Below are 21180 nucleotides of genomic sequence, written 5' to 3'. Positions count from 1 at the left end.
TTATCTAAGATCTCGTGTGTTCTAGAGAGTCCGATATCCTCCCTCAAAACCTAACAGCCCAGAATGAACCATCACAGACAATATGTCATCTAAATATCAAACTTCTCTCCAACTAGCTCCTCACTCAACTTCCAGCATTTTTCTGCCAGTTCGGGGTCCGTTGCCCAGGGCTTGACATCCTTGGGGTCCGTGGTCAAGTTAACATCATTGATAAAGACACCCTCTTCATTGACAAGATCCGAGTCGATCGCTGCGCGGATGAGTGATGCACATCCTTGCTGTAATGTCTTCGTGGGGTCCCGTTTCCGTGTGTCCTCCATAGAACATCCGTTCACTTTCCAGGACGCATCATCGAGTACCTGCATTGCGTTTCCCCCTAGGGCTTGAAGGTAAACCTGAAGGTTGGTTGAGATGCTCCCGGGGTGCGGTGCATAGGCGTGTATGCCGCGAGATGCGAGCCTCTTATTGAGTTCCACCGAGTACAAGATGTTTGCTGTCTTAGCTTGGCCGTAACCCGCAAACTCACTGTAAGAGCCGGGCTCGGTGAAATTGGGATCGTGCAGCCGGACTCCAGTATACCGGTGGCCCGAGCTAGTTACATTCACAATCCTAGCTCCCGGGCCAGCTGCGAGGATCTTGGGCATGATGGTGTTGGTGAGAACGAACTGGCTAAGGTGGTTGATTTCGAACTGGTAATCTAATCCATCCTCGGTCTTCATCTGAGGAGATGCCATTACCGCAGCATTGTTGATGACAACGTCAATTTTGGAGATTTCGTTGTCGTTGAGGATAGTCTGGGCAGCTGTCCGCACGCTTTTAAGAGATGATAGCTCGGCCACCACGAATTTGACCTTACTATTTGGGTCGACGGCCTTGATTGCGTCGATTGTCGGCTGCGCCTTGGCTTGTGATCGTCCGACAAGAATAATCATAGCTGGCTTTCCAGCTGCAATGGAGATGGCTGTCTCAGCGCCGAGACCGCCAGGTGTTGGGCCAGTGATAAGAACTTGTCGTAGTTAGTAACCTGGAACTTGATTTACTGACGATTCTTGACTCACAGTTCCTATCCTTCACGTTGTTGGCGAGCTTATGGACAAGCTCTAGACCTTCAGTATTTCTATCGTAGGCACTCATTGTGTTGATGTTGCTGGTATCTGGATGAAATGTTGTCCCCTGAGGATTTGCACTGGTGTATAGCAAGATAGTCTTTCGAGGGAGCTGAGAAGTTGATTGAACCATCTCCGTGATGCCTTGAATGAAAATTCCCTTTTATATGTTGTCAGCCCAGGTGGCATGAATGGGCCTTCATTGTGATCCAAGCAAAGTGTCACGATACTTCGATGCTGCAAGCGTCGGAGGTATATTCTTTAAGCCCGTGAGGGGACTGGTTCGGTTCATCTTGCATAAGATCTAATGGAAATAGTCACATCACATAATGTAGATGATCTGTCAAATACGACTTTCCGTACTACTGGCAAGACCTTTTATCCTTGCCCCCTTTGCTAGCGAAGGCGTCTGCGAGGTGGTGACAAAGATCAATACACAACTCCGTTAAGTCCAGCCTTCTCCGTCTCCGCAGTCCCATAAAGCTCGAGATAATATACCTAGATTACTAGCTGTATGACTCCTTTACGTAAACTGCATATTTCTAGATATGGTTATTGAAAGTATCTGCAGCCAATTAAGCCGCTTCATACTTCTAGAAATCTCTTGGTCAAAAGAGCTCGTTTGCGTTACACGAGAATGTGACGATGCTGATCTGTTGTAGGTAATAACAGAAAGACTACTTCGTAGGTAGGCGATGCACAGTGTAAGAATCGTGATCACCGTGTCCTTGATGTGGCGCAGCTGTATCCCTGTGGCTTAGAACCTCCTATCGTCGCCTAGGTATGTACCTAGGTATCTGTTAGATCCAAGACAGGAAGAAGCATGGACGCTTTGAGACGCCTACGTAGCCAATCATATTTCTTAAACCCCTCAGTCGCGCTCAGCGTCCTCTCAATGACTTGCGATTCGTGGTCTCATACTGATCACCGGATGGAATCATAAGCATATGGCATAGGAAATCTCATATTACGCGTTTCAACCCTTGGAAGCCAAGGTTGTAGAGCCTGTCACATACCTCTAGCATTTAATCGGTGAGTGCAGAGCGCTCATGTCACTTTGAAGACAATATCTGAACTAATTATCACGGGAATGCCCAGGTAGCTGAAAGACACATTACTGACTCATCTTTCATGATCTCCGGGAGCTTGACTTATTCATCTTAATTCGGTTATTTCGGGTCATCATTATCTTTATTTTTATGAACACTAGACTGCTCTGCTCACTTTTACGGATTGCATACTATCGGAGTCCAGGAATTATTGTCTCTGTTTGAATTTGAGATAATCGTCTAAAGCTGTAAGGACCCCAGTGGCCAATCTACAATTCACAAGCTCAATACATAGCCGCTTGCTAGAAGCGTGAGAATTTTGTTCGATCGTCAGCGGCTGCGGCAAGGAGTAAGAACTTAATCACCTTCACAAAGAAGTGTGACCTTACAACCCCAACACTGGCTAGACGCTCTTGGGCAACAACACTGGGGGCGAGAACACTTCCTACACATGCCACTCCTCCTCCTTCAGACCAATTGTGGCATATCTAAGTCTGCCTGGTCATAAGGCTCACCTCCACGAGAATAACCATGGCACTTCGGAAGGCCAAGGACTCGAAGGCCGCGGACAATGAGTTCCAGTCTACGAATGCAACTGCGATTCAGGTCTGGCGAAGCGATGGCACCGAAATGCCTTCCGAGTATAGTCAATACGAGAAGGTTGAAGAAGGCGCTAAGCCGATATTTGAATGGCAGAACAAGCTTGGCCAGGCTTTAGCTGCAGAAGTCTTGCCCGAAGCGAGTAGGTGGTTCGTTGTACTGAAGTAAAATGCTGGTCTTCTAATTTTTGATAGCTGGGTTATATTTTCTCCAAGATTTTCCGAGCCATTACCATCTTAGGTGGTATCAAGGTATGACTACGTCCTCAGACACCCTCACATAAGCTGACCTTTCTTTGTAGCTAAGGAGGAGAAGAAAAAGAATCAAGCGAAGCACTACTATCTCTTCGGCTATCCTGAAGACGGCACTAATAAAGCACGTAAATATTACCGGTCCCCAAATCAGTTTCTTCCCCATCTCCTCTGGTTAATAGGCGAGTCGCAAGATAGGGGAGACTGTGCTTGTGAGTTTTGCTCTGGGTCAAAGCCTATCACTAGTAAATCTGCAAAGGGAAAACCTACTGTGTCCCCTGGGCAACCAGCACCGACCACGACTCCCAGTGCACCGCCCTCCTCGCTATCACAAAATGTCAATGCGAGCTCTATTGTCAATCCTCCTGCTCCGATGAACAAAAATACGACCACAACCCCGAGCGTCAAACAGCGGCCGGTGAATCGTCCTCCGACAGCCCCCCAACAACCTACTGTCGTTCCACACGAGGCTCAAACAACTACCCCTTACCAAGCGCCTGAGGCAACTTCCGCCATTCCACAGCACCCTTACACTATTGCTCACGATCATGATGCCTTGTTTAGAGCAGGAGAGGTTGTATGGTTTAAGAACAACAACTCCTGGCGTGTGGGCATGATACTGACCTCCAGCCCTGTACTTTCCATAATACCATTTGCTCATCCGCTTTACCAAACCCAAGAAGTTGTTAAAGAGGAAGCCGACATACGACCTTTCTTGGCGTTTAGTATTCCCCAAATCAACAACGCCCTACAGGAGTTCAAGGGTCAAGCTTTAGCACAAATCAATTGGCAAGCCCTTCAGGAACGATTCGGAACGCACACCGACACTACTAGGAGAGAGGCCTTAGCAATCGAGGCAACAAAACTAGCGGCGACTCGCGTAGATCAATGCTATTCCACCTTCAACCTCCTTGAGTCGGTGCCAAATTACGACGTTTTTGGCGGCATCTTTCTCGGTGCTGAGAAGATATGTGTTGGAGAAGCCGTCCGAATCAAGTTATCGCGAGAGCAGCAAGAGCAAACTTCAGAGAAAGGGATGCCCATTGTCATGGTGGTTAAGCGGATATTCGTGAGTAAAGAAGGCGGAGCGCTGATGTTCGAGGGAAGTCTCTGGACGTTGCAGCATGTTGCTTTGGGCCAACAACCGCAGACGCCCAACCCAGCAGGGCTGCCCGCCGCCCTACGTGGAGAAAAAGAGTTTCGAGACAGTATCCTTCAAAACCGTGGTTGGCATGTTCAATGGGTGCCTATGAATCAGAACATGACAGTTAACGAGTCAGCTATCCGAGGTCGCTTTTACGAGACGCGCCGACTCACACCTATCCTAAACCCAGCTAAATTCCAGGAGATGCTTCAACAGCAGCATGTGGGTGATATCCAGACGCTTCTGAACAACCGTGCTGATTCGAATGGCCCCCATGTGGGAAGGGTCCTCAACCGAGCACAGGCCGTTGCTGGTGCCGTCCCTACCGGCGTCTCTCCCCAGCTAGGTCCAGATGTAATCGAGGTATATTAGATAGACCATTGTAAGATAGAAAATGTGGCTAAGATGGGGTTTAGAGAACCGACATGACTAGGGAACTATATTTTTCCTCACATTTCACTTCAGAAAAGAAATTTCACGTATCATCGGTTGACATATGGCTGCAGTATGGTTATGACTAGTGGAACTCCTACGCTTATACCTAAGTTACCTTTGAACCAATTTTATATTGTCATCTGCTACCAGCTACCGTAGTATGAGTCTTCATGAAGCGCTTTCGGTCTTCTTAAAAGCTTCTGAGTATATATAGATATATGGTACACCTGGATACGAGGTGGCCAGCAATTATTACGTGCGTACCTACCCAAGAAAGCAACTCCCCATCGGCACAGCAGGTACTTGGCCCAGCCAAACCAGCAACTCGGTAGCGAGATAGGTATAAAATCATCGAATGTTTCGCGTTAATTGACAGGAAATTGGATGGTACCGGCAACAGGAACCGGCTACTGGCCTTTGTACCTACCCCCGCTCATTCTGTGTGTGTAGTGTACCCATTACCGAGGTAAGGAATAATTATGCACGGTATATAACTAACTTACCGAAGAGAAAATGGCGACACAAAGCAGAAAAGAAAAAAGAATAGAAGAAAACAAACAAGGGTAAAAAAGAGGGCCTATCGGTTTAATTGCGACGAGCAGAGACGAGGGTTTCTGGCGACCCATCAGAACGCAGCCGTGGGAGCGGGACGGCCACGAAATCCTTGCTTCCCCGTCCCGTGGTCGGGGATTCGCTAGAACAGACCTACATACATATATACACTACCTACATCACGCAGGTCGGCCCAAGGGATTCGGGAATGCACGCGGGTTACTTACCTAGGTATGTGCTTGCTGTGTTGACCGGTGTATGTATGCGTGTAAATTTGCCCAGTTACTTACTATGTAGGTACGTAACCTAACCTACGTGATGTAAGTATATAATTTACCTAATATAACTTGCGTTTCTAGACGAGCGCTGCAGGACGGCCAGTAGGGATCTTGCCTGGCGAGACCAGTGTCACATAAATTCTACTAGGATTAAGTTTTGTTGAACAAAAATTACACCCATTATTATTCGCCACTCCCCTCATTCGCCGTTGTGGTTGCGGGGGTTTCGCGCTGCTGTTTTTATCCATGTTGATATTAACCATGCATGAAGGCCGATTGGTACGCAAAGGTAACATCGAATTCGGTTCTGACGATAGGGCCACGGTATGTAACATTCTTATCTACGAGAAGCAATGGGGGACATCTTACTACGTCATGCCACAAGACATGCAGATATATAAGTATTACCGGTACTTCAAGATACTTTAATTTAACATAATCATAGTGCTTAGATGGGTGAGACCTTAAGTTTGAGAAGGTTGTCGTTTGTTACCCCTGGCTTCTCCCCTGATACTACTGATATGAAAAGTATTATTATGTTTTGCTTTACCTACAAGCTTTACGTGCATATCGGGACTGCACGCTGGAGGGGCCGAGCCGGTTACCTGCACAACACCGCTCCCTGGCCTATATGAATTGACACTAGGGACCAGGGCATCATGTCGTTAAAAGGGTAATGTGTGAACTGTTTCCTAGAGTTAGCCATAACATGAGAAGGGACTTAGGCAGACTCGGTAAGACATGTGTAAATTAATCAGATAGAGAACGTGAGCAGGGCGATGTGATAACGAGGCGGTAGCAGCGCCTTGTAATACTGGGTGATTGAGAGGCGTCTTTCTAGTATAAGAACAGGATAATCGTTTGTTTCAGAAAAAGCAATCCGTTTAATGAGCAACCATCGTAGTTGATGGACCATGAAGCCAAGTTCTATATCAGTGACGAGTTTCAAATCCAAGTAGCGTTCCGGAGAATGTCTTGGCGAATGAGCGACTAGGGCCCAAACTGTCGGGTCGGTCAGCTTCAAGTAAATTAAATTAAAAAAAAAAACATTTGTTCGGCTTGATTATATATTCTTCGTGAACGTAATGAAATTCTTCAGTTGGGGTTTCTTCTAAACTCATCTAGCACTGCTTCTCGTATCATTTTCTGTCTTCTTGGACTGCTTTCTAGGGGTACTCTTTATCATCATACCTGACGAAGGTCGACCTAGGGTCTTACATCATGAGACATATATAGAGCCCTGAAAGCACGCTGCCCTTCATCTTTCTCAACATATATACTGGTATGGGCAACTGTACATACTACTAGGTATTTAACAACCTATAGAAGATATAATACTTATCAAAACACACAATTTTCACCGAGGCATCAAGTAAGCTAGGATTGGAATGCCGAGCCGGGGAAGAAGGCAGATCCGCATTGCAGTAGGTACCAGTAATCCTTGAGTTCCGGGAAGCTAAGTGAATTAGGAAAGAGAAACATACATAAATCATCTCAAGGCAATACCTTCTGTACATAGTATGCTAGGTACCTGTTATAGGTACATACCTAGGCCATGGGTTGCGAGCCGGTGTTATCGTCGGCGCACTAGGTATGAGTTGAGTTATCCGGATGTACTTGCGCGGCACAGCGCGGGTACAAAGCATCGGGGTCTTCTACTAACCCGGCCCTCCGCGACTTTACTTCTAATTGGGGCAAATACAGTATCGTCTACTGTACAGCAGGCATAAGTAGTTACTCACGCGCCAACCGAAACAAGTATTTTCAGAAGCAAGTTTGCAAGGGTTTTATTTCTTTCTTTCAGAAAGCGCCGCCCCTCCGGCGACCACGTCCTCGGATCGCGAGCCGGTCTCACATAAAGGAACTTCTACCGGTATACCACTGCATTAAGTACAGTAAACCCCTGTAGTAAACTTGGGGCAGAATTCGAATTCGTTACATACAGTAGTTAGTGAGCAGCTAGCTAGGGTAGATACAAGGTAGAAACGGGCATAATTAGGTATCTTTTTGTTCTGCCATTATATCTCAGTCGGCCCATCTGGTGAATATCCTTTCTGCAGATTTCCCTCATCGCCACTGGGATTTAAATAGTTAACAATTAATTACTACTAAATTTGGTTCTCTTAAGTTGCGCTCCTTCCCTTCCGTGGCTGAGTTCCGAGACAGTTTTATCGCTGAAACCATCCATCTACCTACAGTACCTATAGAGAACGTCATAACACACATGGTTGTTGTTTTGTGTCTCGCTACTCGGTTCTTCTAGGGCATCCTTGCTTCAGATGCCCTCACGACGCATTATACCTACAGTGCATTACATGCAGCGAACGAACAGGGCCCCAGCAGAAGTGACTTGCCAACTCATCCCACCCAGCAATAGTAAGTGCATATATATATATACGTAGTTCTACTACGTATATGTAACAATTACCTAACTTGCATGTAAGTGAGGAATTAGTATTGACTGTACATATCAACTGGGTAAGTAGGGACATAGTAAGTTGTTCAGTATGTGGGTACGTATATCATCGAGATAGGTAGCAGAACGACGTTGGCATGCAGTCTTGGAGGATTGAAACAGAGGCGAATGCCGAGTAGGAATCAACTTGCGTCATGCTACCCTTTGTGCAGTTAGCTGCCTACCTGCTTTACCATTTGCGCATTTCATTTCCCAGCGCCGGAGACCTATTCTTCTTGTCAGTGTCGACGATATCCACCTGGACAGGCACGCTTATCCCTCTCCCCCCGCCATTTCTGCATTTCGGAGCAGTGCGTATGCAAGTGTGTGGGCATCTATCAGATACTTCGTAGGTAGTCACTTAGTAATGTTTCTGTTTATCTTCTTGTCTACCTGTATGCTTGCTGACCTACTGTATGTATCTATATTACGTATTTCGATTTCCACGTCCATGGTGGCAATGTACTAAGCTAGGTGTCTATTCCATATTGACCACCACCCACGAAGGAAATCTCGAGAGTTAGTGAAAGCAAAAACTGATACAAAAAAAAAAAAAAAAAACAAGAACCCCGGTTTCCGGTCATGTCGTGGTCTGGCGAGCGGCCGCGGTGGCGGTATTGCCGAGCCAATGGCGCTTGTTGGATATTCTGAATTCCAATTTAACAGAATAAAGGCCCCCATCCTCTCCTCTGTCTCTTTCTGCAGGTACTATTGTAGGGCATGCGTCTAAATCCGATAATCCGATAGTCCGATTCGGGACTTAATGCAGTTGGTTGTCGTCGTACATTGCATTAGATACCTAGCTGTGTAATGGACAGTGATCGACTCTCGGATGTTGCCTCTGCCGCTGCCACTGCCCTTCTTTGGATACCTCCCTTTGTATTTGGGTTCCTATCAGTGGGAACTTTGCGTAGATGGTATGAAGATACCCAGGACACGAGGAGGGGGAGGAGGGCGTCGGCGAGCGGAAGGACGCTGGCCCCTGAGGGCCGCATGTTGGGCTGCGTTTGTAGGTGTTGGACATGTGTGTGTGCTCGTGTGTTAGGGTCATGGAGTATGAAAAGCGGTCCTCAAACACTCTGCGTAGTGCAAGGTGTGTCAATGAATGACCGATTGCAGAAACAGGAATGGATGTACGGAGAGGTGCAATACCATAACGCTACATCATAAAATGCTTTGTCTGTCTGTCCTACCCACGACGCGGCACGTTCGTAGAAGCGCGGAGCGTACCACTCACGACCACCTAGCTCATAAGACTGCATGGGCGGCTTTTCCCGTGCGGAGGATTGTCCCAGTCGTCGACAATAGTCGGTATCAGACGACAGTTGTCTTTCGCCATCGTGTGGGTAAGGTAGCATCAAAGCGAAGAGGAGGGGGAGCCTTGGATACGGGACGGTGGTTTTCTGGCAAAATGTCGCCTTGTCACTGGTGTAATTACATACTTACTTGCATACATCCAGCAGTAGAGTTGCATACAGATACGTATGCGAGTTTGCGGAGGGAAGGTTGTCAAGAAAGCAAAGTCCTTCCCTTTGATTTTTTTTTTTTTTTTCCCTCATACTCTCCTGCCCCGCCCCTACGTATTGTTTTTGGCTCCTGCTTGCAGCAAGTACCATGCTTCTCCCGGCTTGATGGTTTGGGGTCAGAACCTCTTGTTGGATGAGCATTTGATCATTACCGACGGAGCATTGCCCCAATGCCAAGACCACTACCGTCCCGTTGGAGTCGTTTGACGTTGTCAAGCCTTCCCTTCCTTTTTAGTTTTCGTCTTTTGCCTCTGATTAGACCGTAAAGCGGGCCAAATGTTCTGAAAGGAGGCGTTGGCATGAAATAAAGTCGAGCTATCCAGGGCCACGGAACAGAATGGCGGGTGATGACAGTGTTGGATACGATGCACTTTGGTGGCACGTTTGCGGGGTTTGCGCATCCTGATTGACGATTCGTGTCACAGCACGAAGGGAAACCCCAGCAGGACGTCGTTGGTGCAGCATACATGTCAAACGCTTATGCTCTGCGCTCCCAATCCCATATGGCTGGTATCTATGTTTGGTAATACCGGTACGTTGCTTGCTGATCTACAACCAGTTTGTACAGACTAATCTAGCCGACGAAACAGTGGGAGCCATGTTGCCACAACAATCACCCAGGTTGATAGGTGTTAAACACAACCTTGGAGATGGTACCCTACTGGCCCATTCTATATATGTGGACTATAGTGTTCGGCAGCGATGTTCATGTTCATACGTGATTTCAAGTCGTACGGCAGCAGTGCCAATGACAAATGAATATGATTAATATAGATGTGTGTGCCTAGTTCTCAGAGAAACATAAGTGAAGAGGAAGATAGAGTCCATCTACATACCTCTATTACGATGTCTTGTTTGTGATCGTATAATGCAGTGCCAGCACAGCTGGTTGGTAAGGGAGGAGATCCCAACCACGCGGATGCGTGCGTCAAGATGATGGCATGCTGGAGGGTTCGTGGTCTGCTACAGGAGTGTCACTTGATTGTATACCTGTGGTGCGACGCTGGGCGATCAGGGAGATGTCAAATAGTCTCGGCAAGTCCTGTCCCACTAGCGAATATGATGCTGTCAATAATGCTAGCATTGCGTACAGCACATAATACCAAGCATTGACTGTAGCAAAGTAATAGACCTGTAAGTGGATATACTGTCTGCTGATTGCAACTGAGCGGCGTTGCTAACCCCAGCCATGGAACAGGCGAGGCCGAGCTGCGAGACAGAATGGTGGGTACGTCAACAAATCACGATGCTAGTTATGTTCACCTGCAGTCTGGTTACATTACTCTGTCAGGGGGAGTAAGGATGCAAAAATCACATCATAGCGAGAATCAAGTCATACTGAAATTGAGTTTCTTTAATTTTTTCCTCCTATTTTATTTCCGGTTGAAACATGCTTGGGGGCGTAGATACACTTAAGTTGAAGCAACTGAAGGCAAGGTTGCGGCGTGAGGTGGTGCATAGGAAGATTGTAAGTGACCCAGGCTTAGGAATCAACACCATCTATCTTATTTGCCAAGCTGGCAGTCTCTTTTCTGTTCTTGTATTCGATGGCCAGAACTCGAGTGTGTTTATAAACGAGGAAGTTTTATTGAGTGTAAAAAAACACATCATGCATGATATTCCCCCAAATTGCAAAATGCGATGTTGTATGCTGACGTGAATTTGATGCGGTTCATGTTGTCGTCGTTGATCGCAAGATTGAATGATATTCGTCGCCCTGGCTATGCCAAAATAATAACCAATGCGCCGAGATGAACTCCATGAAGTGAAGGCATTCTATGTAAGGCTCCTCCTTCGATGTCGTCATCACTGGTCGTAACGTTCGCTATATTAGATGCGAAAAAAGAGAAGCTGTAGAAATAACAGAGGAAGTATGGAAGAAAAAGGTAGTCGTTCGCGATACGTAATTGGATTCCTCTTGATGAAGTTGCGTTGGGTTCGGATTGCTGAGTAAGAATTTCAGCTTTCCGATGTTTGTAACGCGGCCATGCGAAGCCGCAAACTCTCCAACACTTCAGGGTCAGGCTCTGGTTCGACTCTTCTCGGCTTGACACGTGGACATTCCGAACATTTTTCATGAGCGCACTTTGAGCATTGGGTTCCATCTTCTGCTTGAGGGTCAAACTTGGTTTTGCATTCGTGGCAAGCGAATACGCCTTTAAATTTAGAACCGGGCTCGTCATTGGGATACCCGTAGGGGTAGCTCTTCTTGTTGTCCCTGATACACATGAGTAACTAAAATAACAACCTTAGGTATAACACTTACGGGTACCGGGGACAGTCAGCACAGCGTTTGTGATCACACCGTTCGCAAGTTCTGGCTTGTTTGGCGTGGGAGGTGATGAGGTTCTCGCAGACGTGACAGTACCTCCTCACACGCATGCGAGGACGACCCTTGTATACCAGATCTTGGGTCCCAGTTTTCCTCGGACGTGTGAGCACAATCTGCTGAGCTTGTGGAGAATAGTCGTAGCTTGGGAGTATAGGAGCCATGTCTTTGTGTTTCTGAAGAAGGGCCTCTCTCCTCTCTCGATTGGCCTGTCGCTCGGCATCGGTCTGATGTTCTGGATATCGCGTGCACTGTTTGCATCGAGTGTGCTGACATGAAGGACATACATTGCCGGCGCCAAAACGTGATTTGCATCGGTGACACTCTCGATGAATTCGCATGCGCACTGGCTTATCAACCCGGAGAACCTCACCCTCGGAGCTGTGCCATTCACTAGGCTTGATTTCCAAACCAAACCGGGCACCAAGCTTCTTCGCGCGTTCCTCGTGGACTTGGATCCTGGGTATCCTCGTGGCACCCTCATATTCTGGTAATTTCTTCGGCGGGGTTGGTGGAGCGGGTTGGCTTCACCTAGTGTTAATTTTGCTTCACATGTAAGGTAAAGCCAGTCTTACCTTAGAGGTGCAGAAGCTGCTGCAGGTGCAGGTGGTGTGCTCGAGGCGCCTTTGCGGGAGCTGCTTCCTTTTCTGTGAAAGACAGTTTTGACCCTATAAAGAACCTTATCCATGCCTCTCTTCTCCTTGCCCTCTCTAGGTGCTGGCGTTGACGAACTCATGATTGTGATAGATCAGTTAATTCTCCCCAATTATCGATAGACCATAAGGTTTCGTTCCAAGCAGTTTCCATAGAATGAGTCGGCGAGGTGAGCGAGGTACCAAAGCTTGTTATAACTGTCCAACCATTTCTTCTGGCGTTGTACGTAATCCTCCACACATAGACAGCTACCTCCAAGAAAGCACCCAAAGTCCTCCCTGTACTGGAGGGTTGAGGCGACTTCAATGGAGGCTGGTTGACAAAGAAGGCGCTTCTCTGTCTCTGTGGGCAGAGTTCTGGTAGTCTTGGTGATCAGCGGCTCAGGCCAGGCACTCCACCCTCTTTATGATAATAGCAGTAATAATACTACCGAGTGTGTGGAGCAGGAGCTTCCTGGGTCAAGGGCAGAGCCAAATACAGCCTACGTAGCTGTGAGAATTGGGGAATGGGCGTTTGAAGAGTCGTGACGGGTTGATATCTGAGTCTATGTTCAGAATTGTTGGCGAGAAAAAAAAAGAAGGGGGAGGAAACCCATAATTCACCGGGTGTAGTACACAATATACGAGGGATTCCAGGAGGAAGGGTGGGAGATGGCAAGGTGCTGCTGCTACTTAGTCTGTACCGGCACGAGGTCACCCAGATAAGTTACCCAGACAGCGCGCGAGGCATGCAGGCGACAGGGCCGGCCTACAACTGACGGGGCTCTGACGGGGTGCAGGCGAGGGATGGTTGCCCCCTAGTGCCACCTAGCGCAACGTAGTCTCAGCGTAGTGCAGCGTAGTGTAAATGTATGTAGGCAGGCACATGTACTATGTACCTAGATAGATACAGTAGGTACATGCACTATTGAGGTAGTGTGGTGGCCTCTCGCCTCCCTACAGTACAGTAGGAGGATTATACATGTTCTACCTAGGTACTTACTACCTACTTACACTATGTAGGCAGGACGAGGAGTGAAAGTGGGACAATCGGAGGAATAGGTTGGTACAAGCGCTCGGGTCCAGGGCAGGGCAAGGGGAGAAAAAAGTGAACAAATGAAATGCGCTTGGTTCACCAAGTTTCTGCCACACTGGGACATGCTACCGACATTCTGGTCGTGGGGTCCATACTACCTACCAGAGTACTTCCTATAGATGCCTACTGTATGTATGGATCGTGTTTGCTTGCCAACATCTCGCTCGCTATACATATATGTACTCTGTACATGCATCACACCCCTGTGGTAAGGGATATGGGCAATTGTTGGATGGTTGGATGGTGGGATGGGGGCTGGCCTGGATACGCCAGTGTAGACGCGCTGTGCTCCATACCTACACTACAGACAGTATAATGCCTATGAAGTACTTCGTACCTATCTACACTGGCTATCTTACTTACCTACTATGTACAAAGGTACCTACCTCCCCCTACTTAAGTAGGTACTTTAAGTATGCTGGTTAGGCGACGACACATGGTGGTTCTAACAAAGGCACACCAGATGCTGGGCGCCTAGTGAAGTAAGTGTAGGTACTCGATACCTGACGCTAAGCACCCCGTGCCATGGTACCACCACTCTGTTGTTGGTGGCGGGTAAGATACCAGCGACCCAGCAGGGCCCGGCATCTCGGTGCGCCGGGTTGTAGTGTACACTGGTACTTACGTGGCCAGGATCCTGTACAGTAGAGTGCTAAGTACATGTAGTGCATACAGAACTCATGCGGCAAGACGAGAGCAACATGGTCAATCCCAGTAAGGTCAGACCGATGGGCTGGAGAATACCAACACTACTGCAAATTAGGGCAGGGAACGATTGGTGCGATTTGTGAACTACTCTTCTACTCAATATGTGTTCCGTATATAAGTATCACTAAATAAGTACTTATTTACTTACTGTAAGTGTGCTGCTCCCCCAATAGGTCTAACTAATTCGGTCGAGTCAGACAGGTTTGTTAAGGTGGATAGGGTGGTCGGCCATTGTGGGGATATCTGATAGCAGGATATTTCATTGGCGCCTCAATGGTATCCTGAGAGAGACTACCATTGAGCGAAGGAACTCGTTGGGAACCAATAGCTAAGTACATGGTAGCACCTAGGTATATTATCTCTTGAATATTCTATTACTACACCACTTACATATGTAGTCGAGGTAGTGTACCGGTAGTCCAGTAGGTAGACACAGACATCAATGAGTGACAGCCACATGCATTGCACAGGTAGTTGGGGATATATGACTTACCCATCCTCTATCATAGTATGTACTTAGACATTGACTACCTATGTTAGGCCACTAGGTACTACCCAGTATTAGGGACATGAGGAAACACACGTAGATAATAGATAATATGTATCGAGATAGTGCTGGCATAATTATGTGGTTTAGGCACATCCAGAGAAAGCAGCGCAGACAGGGGCAACACTGTCCGGCGACTTTACGAAGTACGGTACTAAATATTAATTTAAGTCATCCTTAATTAGCAACAGCTTTCTACGCTACTTGTAGATCATAGATCAGGCCATACGTCTCGCTACACCTATTAGTATTTAACCCGATTTATAGTACCCATGACAGACCTTGTTCTCTGTCCTGTCTTTTGACCGAAACAGCCAGCGACATCTCCGCTACCCGCGAGCCGCCACCAATCACTACGCAAAGAAACCTGCCGAGGCTGCTGCAACGCGACGTGACGATATCCTGCAAGCCCAGACCTCTGGGAAGCTGGGAGGCCAATCGTCTGCTGATTCGTACCCACGCCGACTAACAGTTGAGGGTACCAAGCGGGAATAAGCCTTCTAAGTTTTTGGCTATATCCATTGGTGGGTGTAGAATAAGTATGTACATATCGTAATGTGCCTCAGTTACCTACCGTACTGTAAGTATGATGATGATGGGTGGAGAAGGGTATTGAGTATACAGTATGGTATGTAGGTAGGTAGCCTTAGGTACGCATATACTATGTATGGTTGCTATTTATGAATCTTCAGTCTTCGACCCCATCCCCGGATTCAAACTGCCGGAAAGTCAATACACTACACTCGACACTCTCTACATACCGGTAGTACGATCTCTACGACGACTGAGTCAAGTTTCGGGAGTAGGAATAGCTAACAGAAGCAGTGAAAGACAGTGTAGATACTCCTTTAGTCATCATCTGTCTGTCTACCTGCACCTCTTACTCTGCTCTTACCTACCTACCTACACCATATGCAACCACCCGTAGTGTCTGGACTTTGACATTATACCCAAATGCGGCATTCTATGACTTGTGGTTTGCTGATGATGCTTTTAAGTATCCTGTTGCTCTCTTGCCTGCTGCCGCACAGGCACGCACGGGCAAACATGGGGAAGAAACCAAAGCATGGAGATATCAGCACACGAACCTTGGCAAAAACCCTTGACCGGGGCGCAGCTATGCTTTGCTGCAAAGGACAGGACTGTAGTGAAAGATGTCTCTCAAGATCGTACACATATCTGCGACTCGCAGACTTCAGTGTCCCGGTTGAATACCTACTAGGTGTACGCGAGGTCCAACCGATAATGGCCTGACGACGAGAGATAGATAGTATACGCTGCTTTCCATATAGGTGGTGCATGAAGGTATACACACTACGGCGCTTTTCGTGGCCTAATTTAAACCACTTGGGCAGACTTGAGAAGAAGCATTACCTATGGCGTCTTGTACTAAGTATCCCCTGCAATAAGTACACGTAATGGCCAGCGCTGCGAAGTACTATGGTTGAATCCTAGCTTCCGTTTTCGAATTAGAACGTCTTCTGGAACATTTGCGATATGGCAACGATAGACGACAGGCGCAGGACATCGCGCGCTTACTAACAAATTGAGCGAGGTGACTAGTGAGGGATTTTGGGATCTTCAACGCAATCGCACACTTCTTCTTACATAGTACTCTCAGTCGGCATTAGTCGCGGCTTAAATTCTTGATCTGGTAACGCAATCGTGGACGGTGACCCATATGGAACTAGGTATATCCGGTGAACGAATTCTTGAGGAGATGAACGAAAGGATCGATTAAGTTTCCAATGTAGTATATACCGAGGCGGCCACGTAGTATAGCCACGCTAGCACATAGAGCATCTCTACTAGGTATGTAGGTTACATATAATTCATATGAAGCTATCGAGAATCTTCCCGGCGTACCTATCGCAACACAACCAGCCCTACCAAGGTCGGACACTTACTATGAGCTTCTCTCAAACATGCCGACATTCCCGTTCTTGGCAAAGAACTAGGGTGAAAGGAGGGTTGTTGAAATGACAAAGTAGTTGATGCAGTACCTGGAACCAGTTTCGTACTACACTGGGGAAGCTGACACATGGCTTCCGAAGACTTGGGAATAACATTTTAAAAAAAAAATTAACAAGTGAACTTATGTACACGTGCTAGTGCAATACTGAGACACTGGATGTCTTTTCTCTACATAGTAATAGAGACATGAGACAGTACCGTACCTAGGATGAGTGAGGTAGAAAATCATGCGAACCCTCCTTGTGACTCTTCTCGCCACAGTGGCGCCGGGAAGCTATTGGTGCGGCTTGAGGTCCAGGCGCAGGTGGTATCCAGCTGAACGTGACAATCAATACTGGGGATAGGGTACACGTCGGTACGATATCTGGTACGATGAACTGGGAAGACCTGGTCTGACCTGGCTTAGGCGCGTATAGAACTAGGGGGGGCAAGTTGAGACTAGGGCTGGACAGAGACTGGACTAACAACGAGTAGTGTTGGGCCTCAGGAAACCTGTCTCGCCTGTCAAGAACATGTGGATTCCAATAGTATGTTAGCTGCATGAAAACCCGAGCCACAATAAGGCAGCCCATTTCTGACAGGTCGATTTACTATCATAGAACTTCGCTCTATCGAATCCCAACGCGTTGGATAACTTGGGGCCGGGCTCACATACCTACCTACTTAAGTAGCGTACACGACCCATTTAAGTACCCAAGAGGAGAGAGGAAAGGGAACCAAAAAACGTGGACAACTTTCATTGCAGCTTTTGCTTCTTCCCAGCAGTCTGGAACCCATGATTGCTGGCGCATTCTAATTTGTCATTTAGCCCCTACCCAGTACCTACGTAGTAGGTAGAGTACATAGTACGTGGTAGAGTATGTAGACTAGGTAACCTCGTGGGGGGCAAAGTGTTTGAACCTTGGTGGAGGTAGTGTTCGTGGTGGTGCTGTACGCAAAGGCTCGTCGCGAACGCTGCTCGCGAGCCAACCCATGCGATTGAAGAAGCCACGAGATCTAGATCACAAATCTGATTCTCCAATCGTATGAGTTCTTGATGTTGGCGCCATCCGCTCTCTCCTCCCTCCTTGCCTAGTGCTCACGGCCGCGCAACAAAGAGACAGAGAGCGCATTGTGCCGCACGCCCGCAGCAAATCTCCAAAACAACCGACCTGCCGGGTCCCAACAGCGCGGCACTGGCTTCAAGGGGGTTTCCTGGTACGCCGCATAACAAGTACATACATGCTTACTTACATACGAAGTATTTATCCCATCAAGATAAATACCAAGTATGTACATAGGTAGTAGGTATGTCTTGCATTGTTGGTTGCGCTCTCACCGCTCCTTGTGCCTCTCAGCTAGGTAGTACACTACGCCGTTAGTTATACGCGTGCTGATCGCTGACAGCATTACGGCGCAAAACTTGAGTGAGGCAAGTTTGGCCGAAATATGATTCTATATTCATGCAGGTTTCTTCCTTCCATTTAGACTTCTATGTAGGTATATTTTCGCATTGGAGAATTTTCACACCGAGAACCTTGAGTGACGTGTCAGTTTGTCCTGGTTTGGGTCAAATCGGATGGACCACTTTCGTAGTGTAGACGGAACAGCAACAGAAACACGTGTTTATTCGGAACGACTTGCCATGATTGCGGATGTTCTTGAATAGACTGTCTAGGTACCAAGGAAGTATATTCGACAGTGTTCTGTTTGACCAAGGCGGGCTGTTTTTTTTTTTTTTTTTTTTTTTTTTTTTTTTAATTATTACTTCGTATACGTGGACTTTTGTCTCTTGCTTACTTACTATGTATGGTTACATGGCTCTCTGGTTCGTCTAGCCCTACGCACCCTCCTAGTCATTACATGTACATAGGAGTACCGGTATGTACGGTACCTGTAGTCAGGATAGGCGATTCAATCAACATTGTCGTGGCAGGCAGCTGAGGTCATCGATCATCTGCAAATGTACTATAGGTATACGAGTATTGCCAATCGGTAAAGGACTTGTCTGCTACTGTATTAGGCATGCATGGCACCAGATGACTGATGATGATGATGATGATGATGATGATGATGATGATGATGCAGTCAGAGTCGTTCGTCCCTCACTTCTGCTCAGTTCATCTGCCACTACCATTCCCCCGGGTCGCCAATCCATGCACATCCATTGTCATTGTGGGACGGGCAGCCAATCGAACAACCAATCGAACCAACCAACCAACCGCATCCTCAGGCTTGTCCAAGAGGAAAAGGGCAAGACTTCGTCTTACTCACAGCACTCGGCTTTAGAAACCCATGGCATAGCAAATTCGGAATATTAGAATCTCATGCATGGAAGATGGAAGATAGTGTATTTGTTTAGTGTCAGTCTGTCGTCTGCTTTGATGGCCTAGGCCTGCCTAGGCCACCTGGATGCTTGGGTACCCAGGCATCTCATACTATACTACACACATAATATGGATATTCACACTCTCTGCAGATGTACCTAGGTACTATGTAGTGTAGCCCGAGACATCAAGCCATCATTAGAAGATGTTGGTCAGCATCGTCGCGAAAAGATTACCTCCCACTGTTTCATTTACGCCGGAGCATCGCCGCGAAGACGGGCAAAGGACTTCAATCCTGGAGCCACTGATCAAAGTAGGACTGTATTTAATACTGTATTTAATTAACCCTGACACCAACACGTATCATATCCCACATTCCTGGGTTTCGGGAGTCGGCGTTGTTCACCTCGCATCACCGACAAAATACACTGCAGCTATACAGTCCATACTATACACCATCAGCGTCGCGCGCGCGTATCGTGTAGATAGCCAGGTATACTATAATTGGTGCTGGACGATCAGCGTTGCGTGGCTACGCATCTATCATTCGCAAAGTGCTATACAAAGGATGGTAGGTAGATAGGCATTTGATGCATGAAGGACTCTCAGTAGTCCGCATACGGCAACAGATGCGAAAAATTCTTCTTTGCTGATCATAGATATCACACACTTGAGTACATACATTACATTCATACAGTAGGGGGGAGCTGAAGAGGACGACGAGGGCGGGCTTGCGCTGACTCCGGTCCCGACAAAGTCAGCTCATCATCGCATCGCTGGTGCTACCTGTCTCCCAACAGCAGCTTTCAATCCTTACCTATCAGCTAGGCTGAGCTAGGTAGTTAAGCTAACCTTGGGTAAGATACCACGCCATTTCTTCGTGGGGTTAGGAAGTCCAATATCGCGACTTTCAACCTTATTCCACCTCATCTCATCTTATTTCCTCTCCTCTTCCAGGGTTGTTATCCCCTGCTCCCTGCTGTTGTCTTCCGTCCCGACTCCCCCACCCTGCTCTACCCTGGGTTCGTTCCGTGACGTTTTCTCCGGGTCAGACTTGAATCTCGCCTCGACTCGGGCGGGGGTTTAAAGACAAGAACAGGGACCCAGTCGAGGAGAGATAGCCGACGGTCTAGGGTGTCGCGGAAAGGATAATTTACCCTCATTGATGACCAGGGAGTGGTCGACTTAGTGGGAAAATATGCGCTGAATTCCGTCATTTTCACCGTCACGAGAAGAGGCATTCCCGCCCGTTCCTGGTCAGTCCATTATCTAGCCGCGAAACCACTAGCCACGGGACGACACTAGCTCTAGCCCGTGCGATTTTGCTATGACGAAACCAGGGAGCATGAGAATGTGAGGTGGCCGTTCGATTTCGTAGCGCGTGATGGGCACAGATCCGTTGGCCTTGCGTGGTTAGGCCAGAGCGCCATAGTGCAGATAGAGGCTTGGTTTTTTCAGGCGCTAACATATGAGGCTTGAAGCCCAAGACACCAAGCAAAACAGCGCCCACGATATCTGCACCGGCGGTTTTCCAGCGAGCTAATATGTCGGGGGGGCAGGCATCGCAAGACATGCTTACATGTAATTGATAAAATTGCAAATTATGTTGGTATTCTGGAGCCGTCTCGCCAACTGCCTATCCTGGGTGCTAGATCCACTTCTTGGATGTCAACAGGGTCGGCGGTATTAGCCTTCCGGGATACTTGCAAGGCTTGTTCGTCGTGAATTGTTGCTCGGTGTAGGGTATTTCGGTGAAACAGGCCTTAGAGAGGACAATATCATAACTATTGTATATTCTAGGTATAAGTTCACTGTAGGTTTAGAAGCTGATGCTTGTATACTTGATACTACGGTGTAATAGTACTTGCAGTACTTACCAGTTAGAGTGCGCTGTTTAGATGTTAGAACGGTCTTCCACTCATGACAAGCACAAGCGACAGGGAGATGCGAACCACCCGAGAAGAAATACGAAATACAGAAGATAGTGGCATGGTGTAGCCTTGCAGTTCCAACAGCTAATTGTCACTGGCCACACCAACGGCAAGGACAAAAGACCCTGAGGCAATCCTTCATTTCGGACCGGCAGTTCCTAACCTAGCTGACTGTTTGTGGCAGAGTAGTGTTTACCGGTGTATGCCAACAGGTATAATATGTAAGCATGATACTGCGTTTTCAGCGCTGATTCGCCCTGT

General features: G+C 47.5%; 5 protein-coding genes across 5 annotated transcripts; 2 read left to right on the top strand and 3 right to left on the bottom strand.

Annotated features, from left to right (window-relative positions):
* Window positions 1-89: 89 nt before the first annotated feature.
* Window positions 90-1134, bottom strand: F5B22DRAFT_642136 (putative retinol dehydrogenase 12; the record flags this gene model as incomplete). Its single annotated transcript, XM_047978078.1, has 2 exons — window positions 90-1006; window positions 1059-1134. The coding sequence occupies 2 exons, from the start codon at window positions 1132-1134 to the stop codon at window positions 90-92; spliced, it is 993 nt and encodes a 330-aa protein (XP_047835341.1).
* Window positions 1135-1953: 819 nt separating this feature from the next.
* On the top strand, window positions 1954-4745 carry F5B22DRAFT_588542 (uncharacterized protein). The gene is made up of 4 exons (XM_047973682.1): window positions 1954-2138; window positions 2205-2897; window positions 2950-3006; window positions 3057-4745. The coding sequence occupies exons 2-4, from the start codon at window positions 2687-2689 to the stop codon at window positions 4520-4522; spliced, it is 1734 nt and encodes a 577-aa protein (XP_047835340.1). The 5' UTR covers window positions 1954-2138; window positions 2205-2686; the 3' UTR covers window positions 4523-4745.
* A 3275-nt stretch (window positions 4746-8020) lies between these two features.
* F5B22DRAFT_588533 (uncharacterized protein) lies at window positions 8021-9490 on the top strand. The gene has a single exon (XM_047973681.1). The coding sequence runs from the start codon at window positions 8681-8683 to the stop codon at window positions 9038-9040; it is 360 nt and encodes a 119-aa protein (XP_047835339.1). The 5' UTR covers window positions 8021-8680; the 3' UTR covers window positions 9041-9490.
* A 1239-nt stretch (window positions 9491-10729) lies between these two features.
* F5B22DRAFT_588528 (uncharacterized protein) lies at window positions 10730-13042 on the bottom strand. Its single transcript, XM_047973680.1, has 3 exons — window positions 12301-13042; window positions 11663-12250; window positions 10730-11614 (listed from the first exon to the last, which is right to left on the bottom strand). Exons 1-3 carry the CDS (start codon window positions 12459-12461, stop codon window positions 11356-11358), a joined length of 1008 nt encoding a protein of 335 aa, XP_047835338.1. The 5' UTR covers window positions 12462-13042; the 3' UTR covers window positions 10730-11355.
* A 7171-nt stretch (window positions 13043-20213) lies between these two features.
* Window positions 20214-20561, bottom strand: F5B22DRAFT_642133 (uncharacterized protein; the record flags this gene model as incomplete). Its single annotated transcript, XM_047978077.1, has 1 exon — window positions 20214-20561. One exon carries the CDS (start codon window positions 20559-20561, stop codon window positions 20214-20216), a length of 348 nt encoding a protein of 115 aa, XP_047835337.1.
* Window positions 20562-21180: the final 619 nt, after the last annotated feature.

The sequence above is a fragment of the Xylaria bambusicola genome, assembly GCF_022495145.1.
Source record: "Xylaria bambusicola strain CBS 139988 unplaced genomic scaffold F5B22scaffold_3, whole genome shotgun sequence".
Taxonomy (NCBI): Eukaryota; Fungi; Ascomycota; class Sordariomycetes; order Xylariales; family Xylariaceae; genus Xylaria; species Xylaria bambusicola.
Note: the sequence above shows the minus strand (reverse complement) of the source record. Positions and strands in the feature narration are given on the sequence as shown.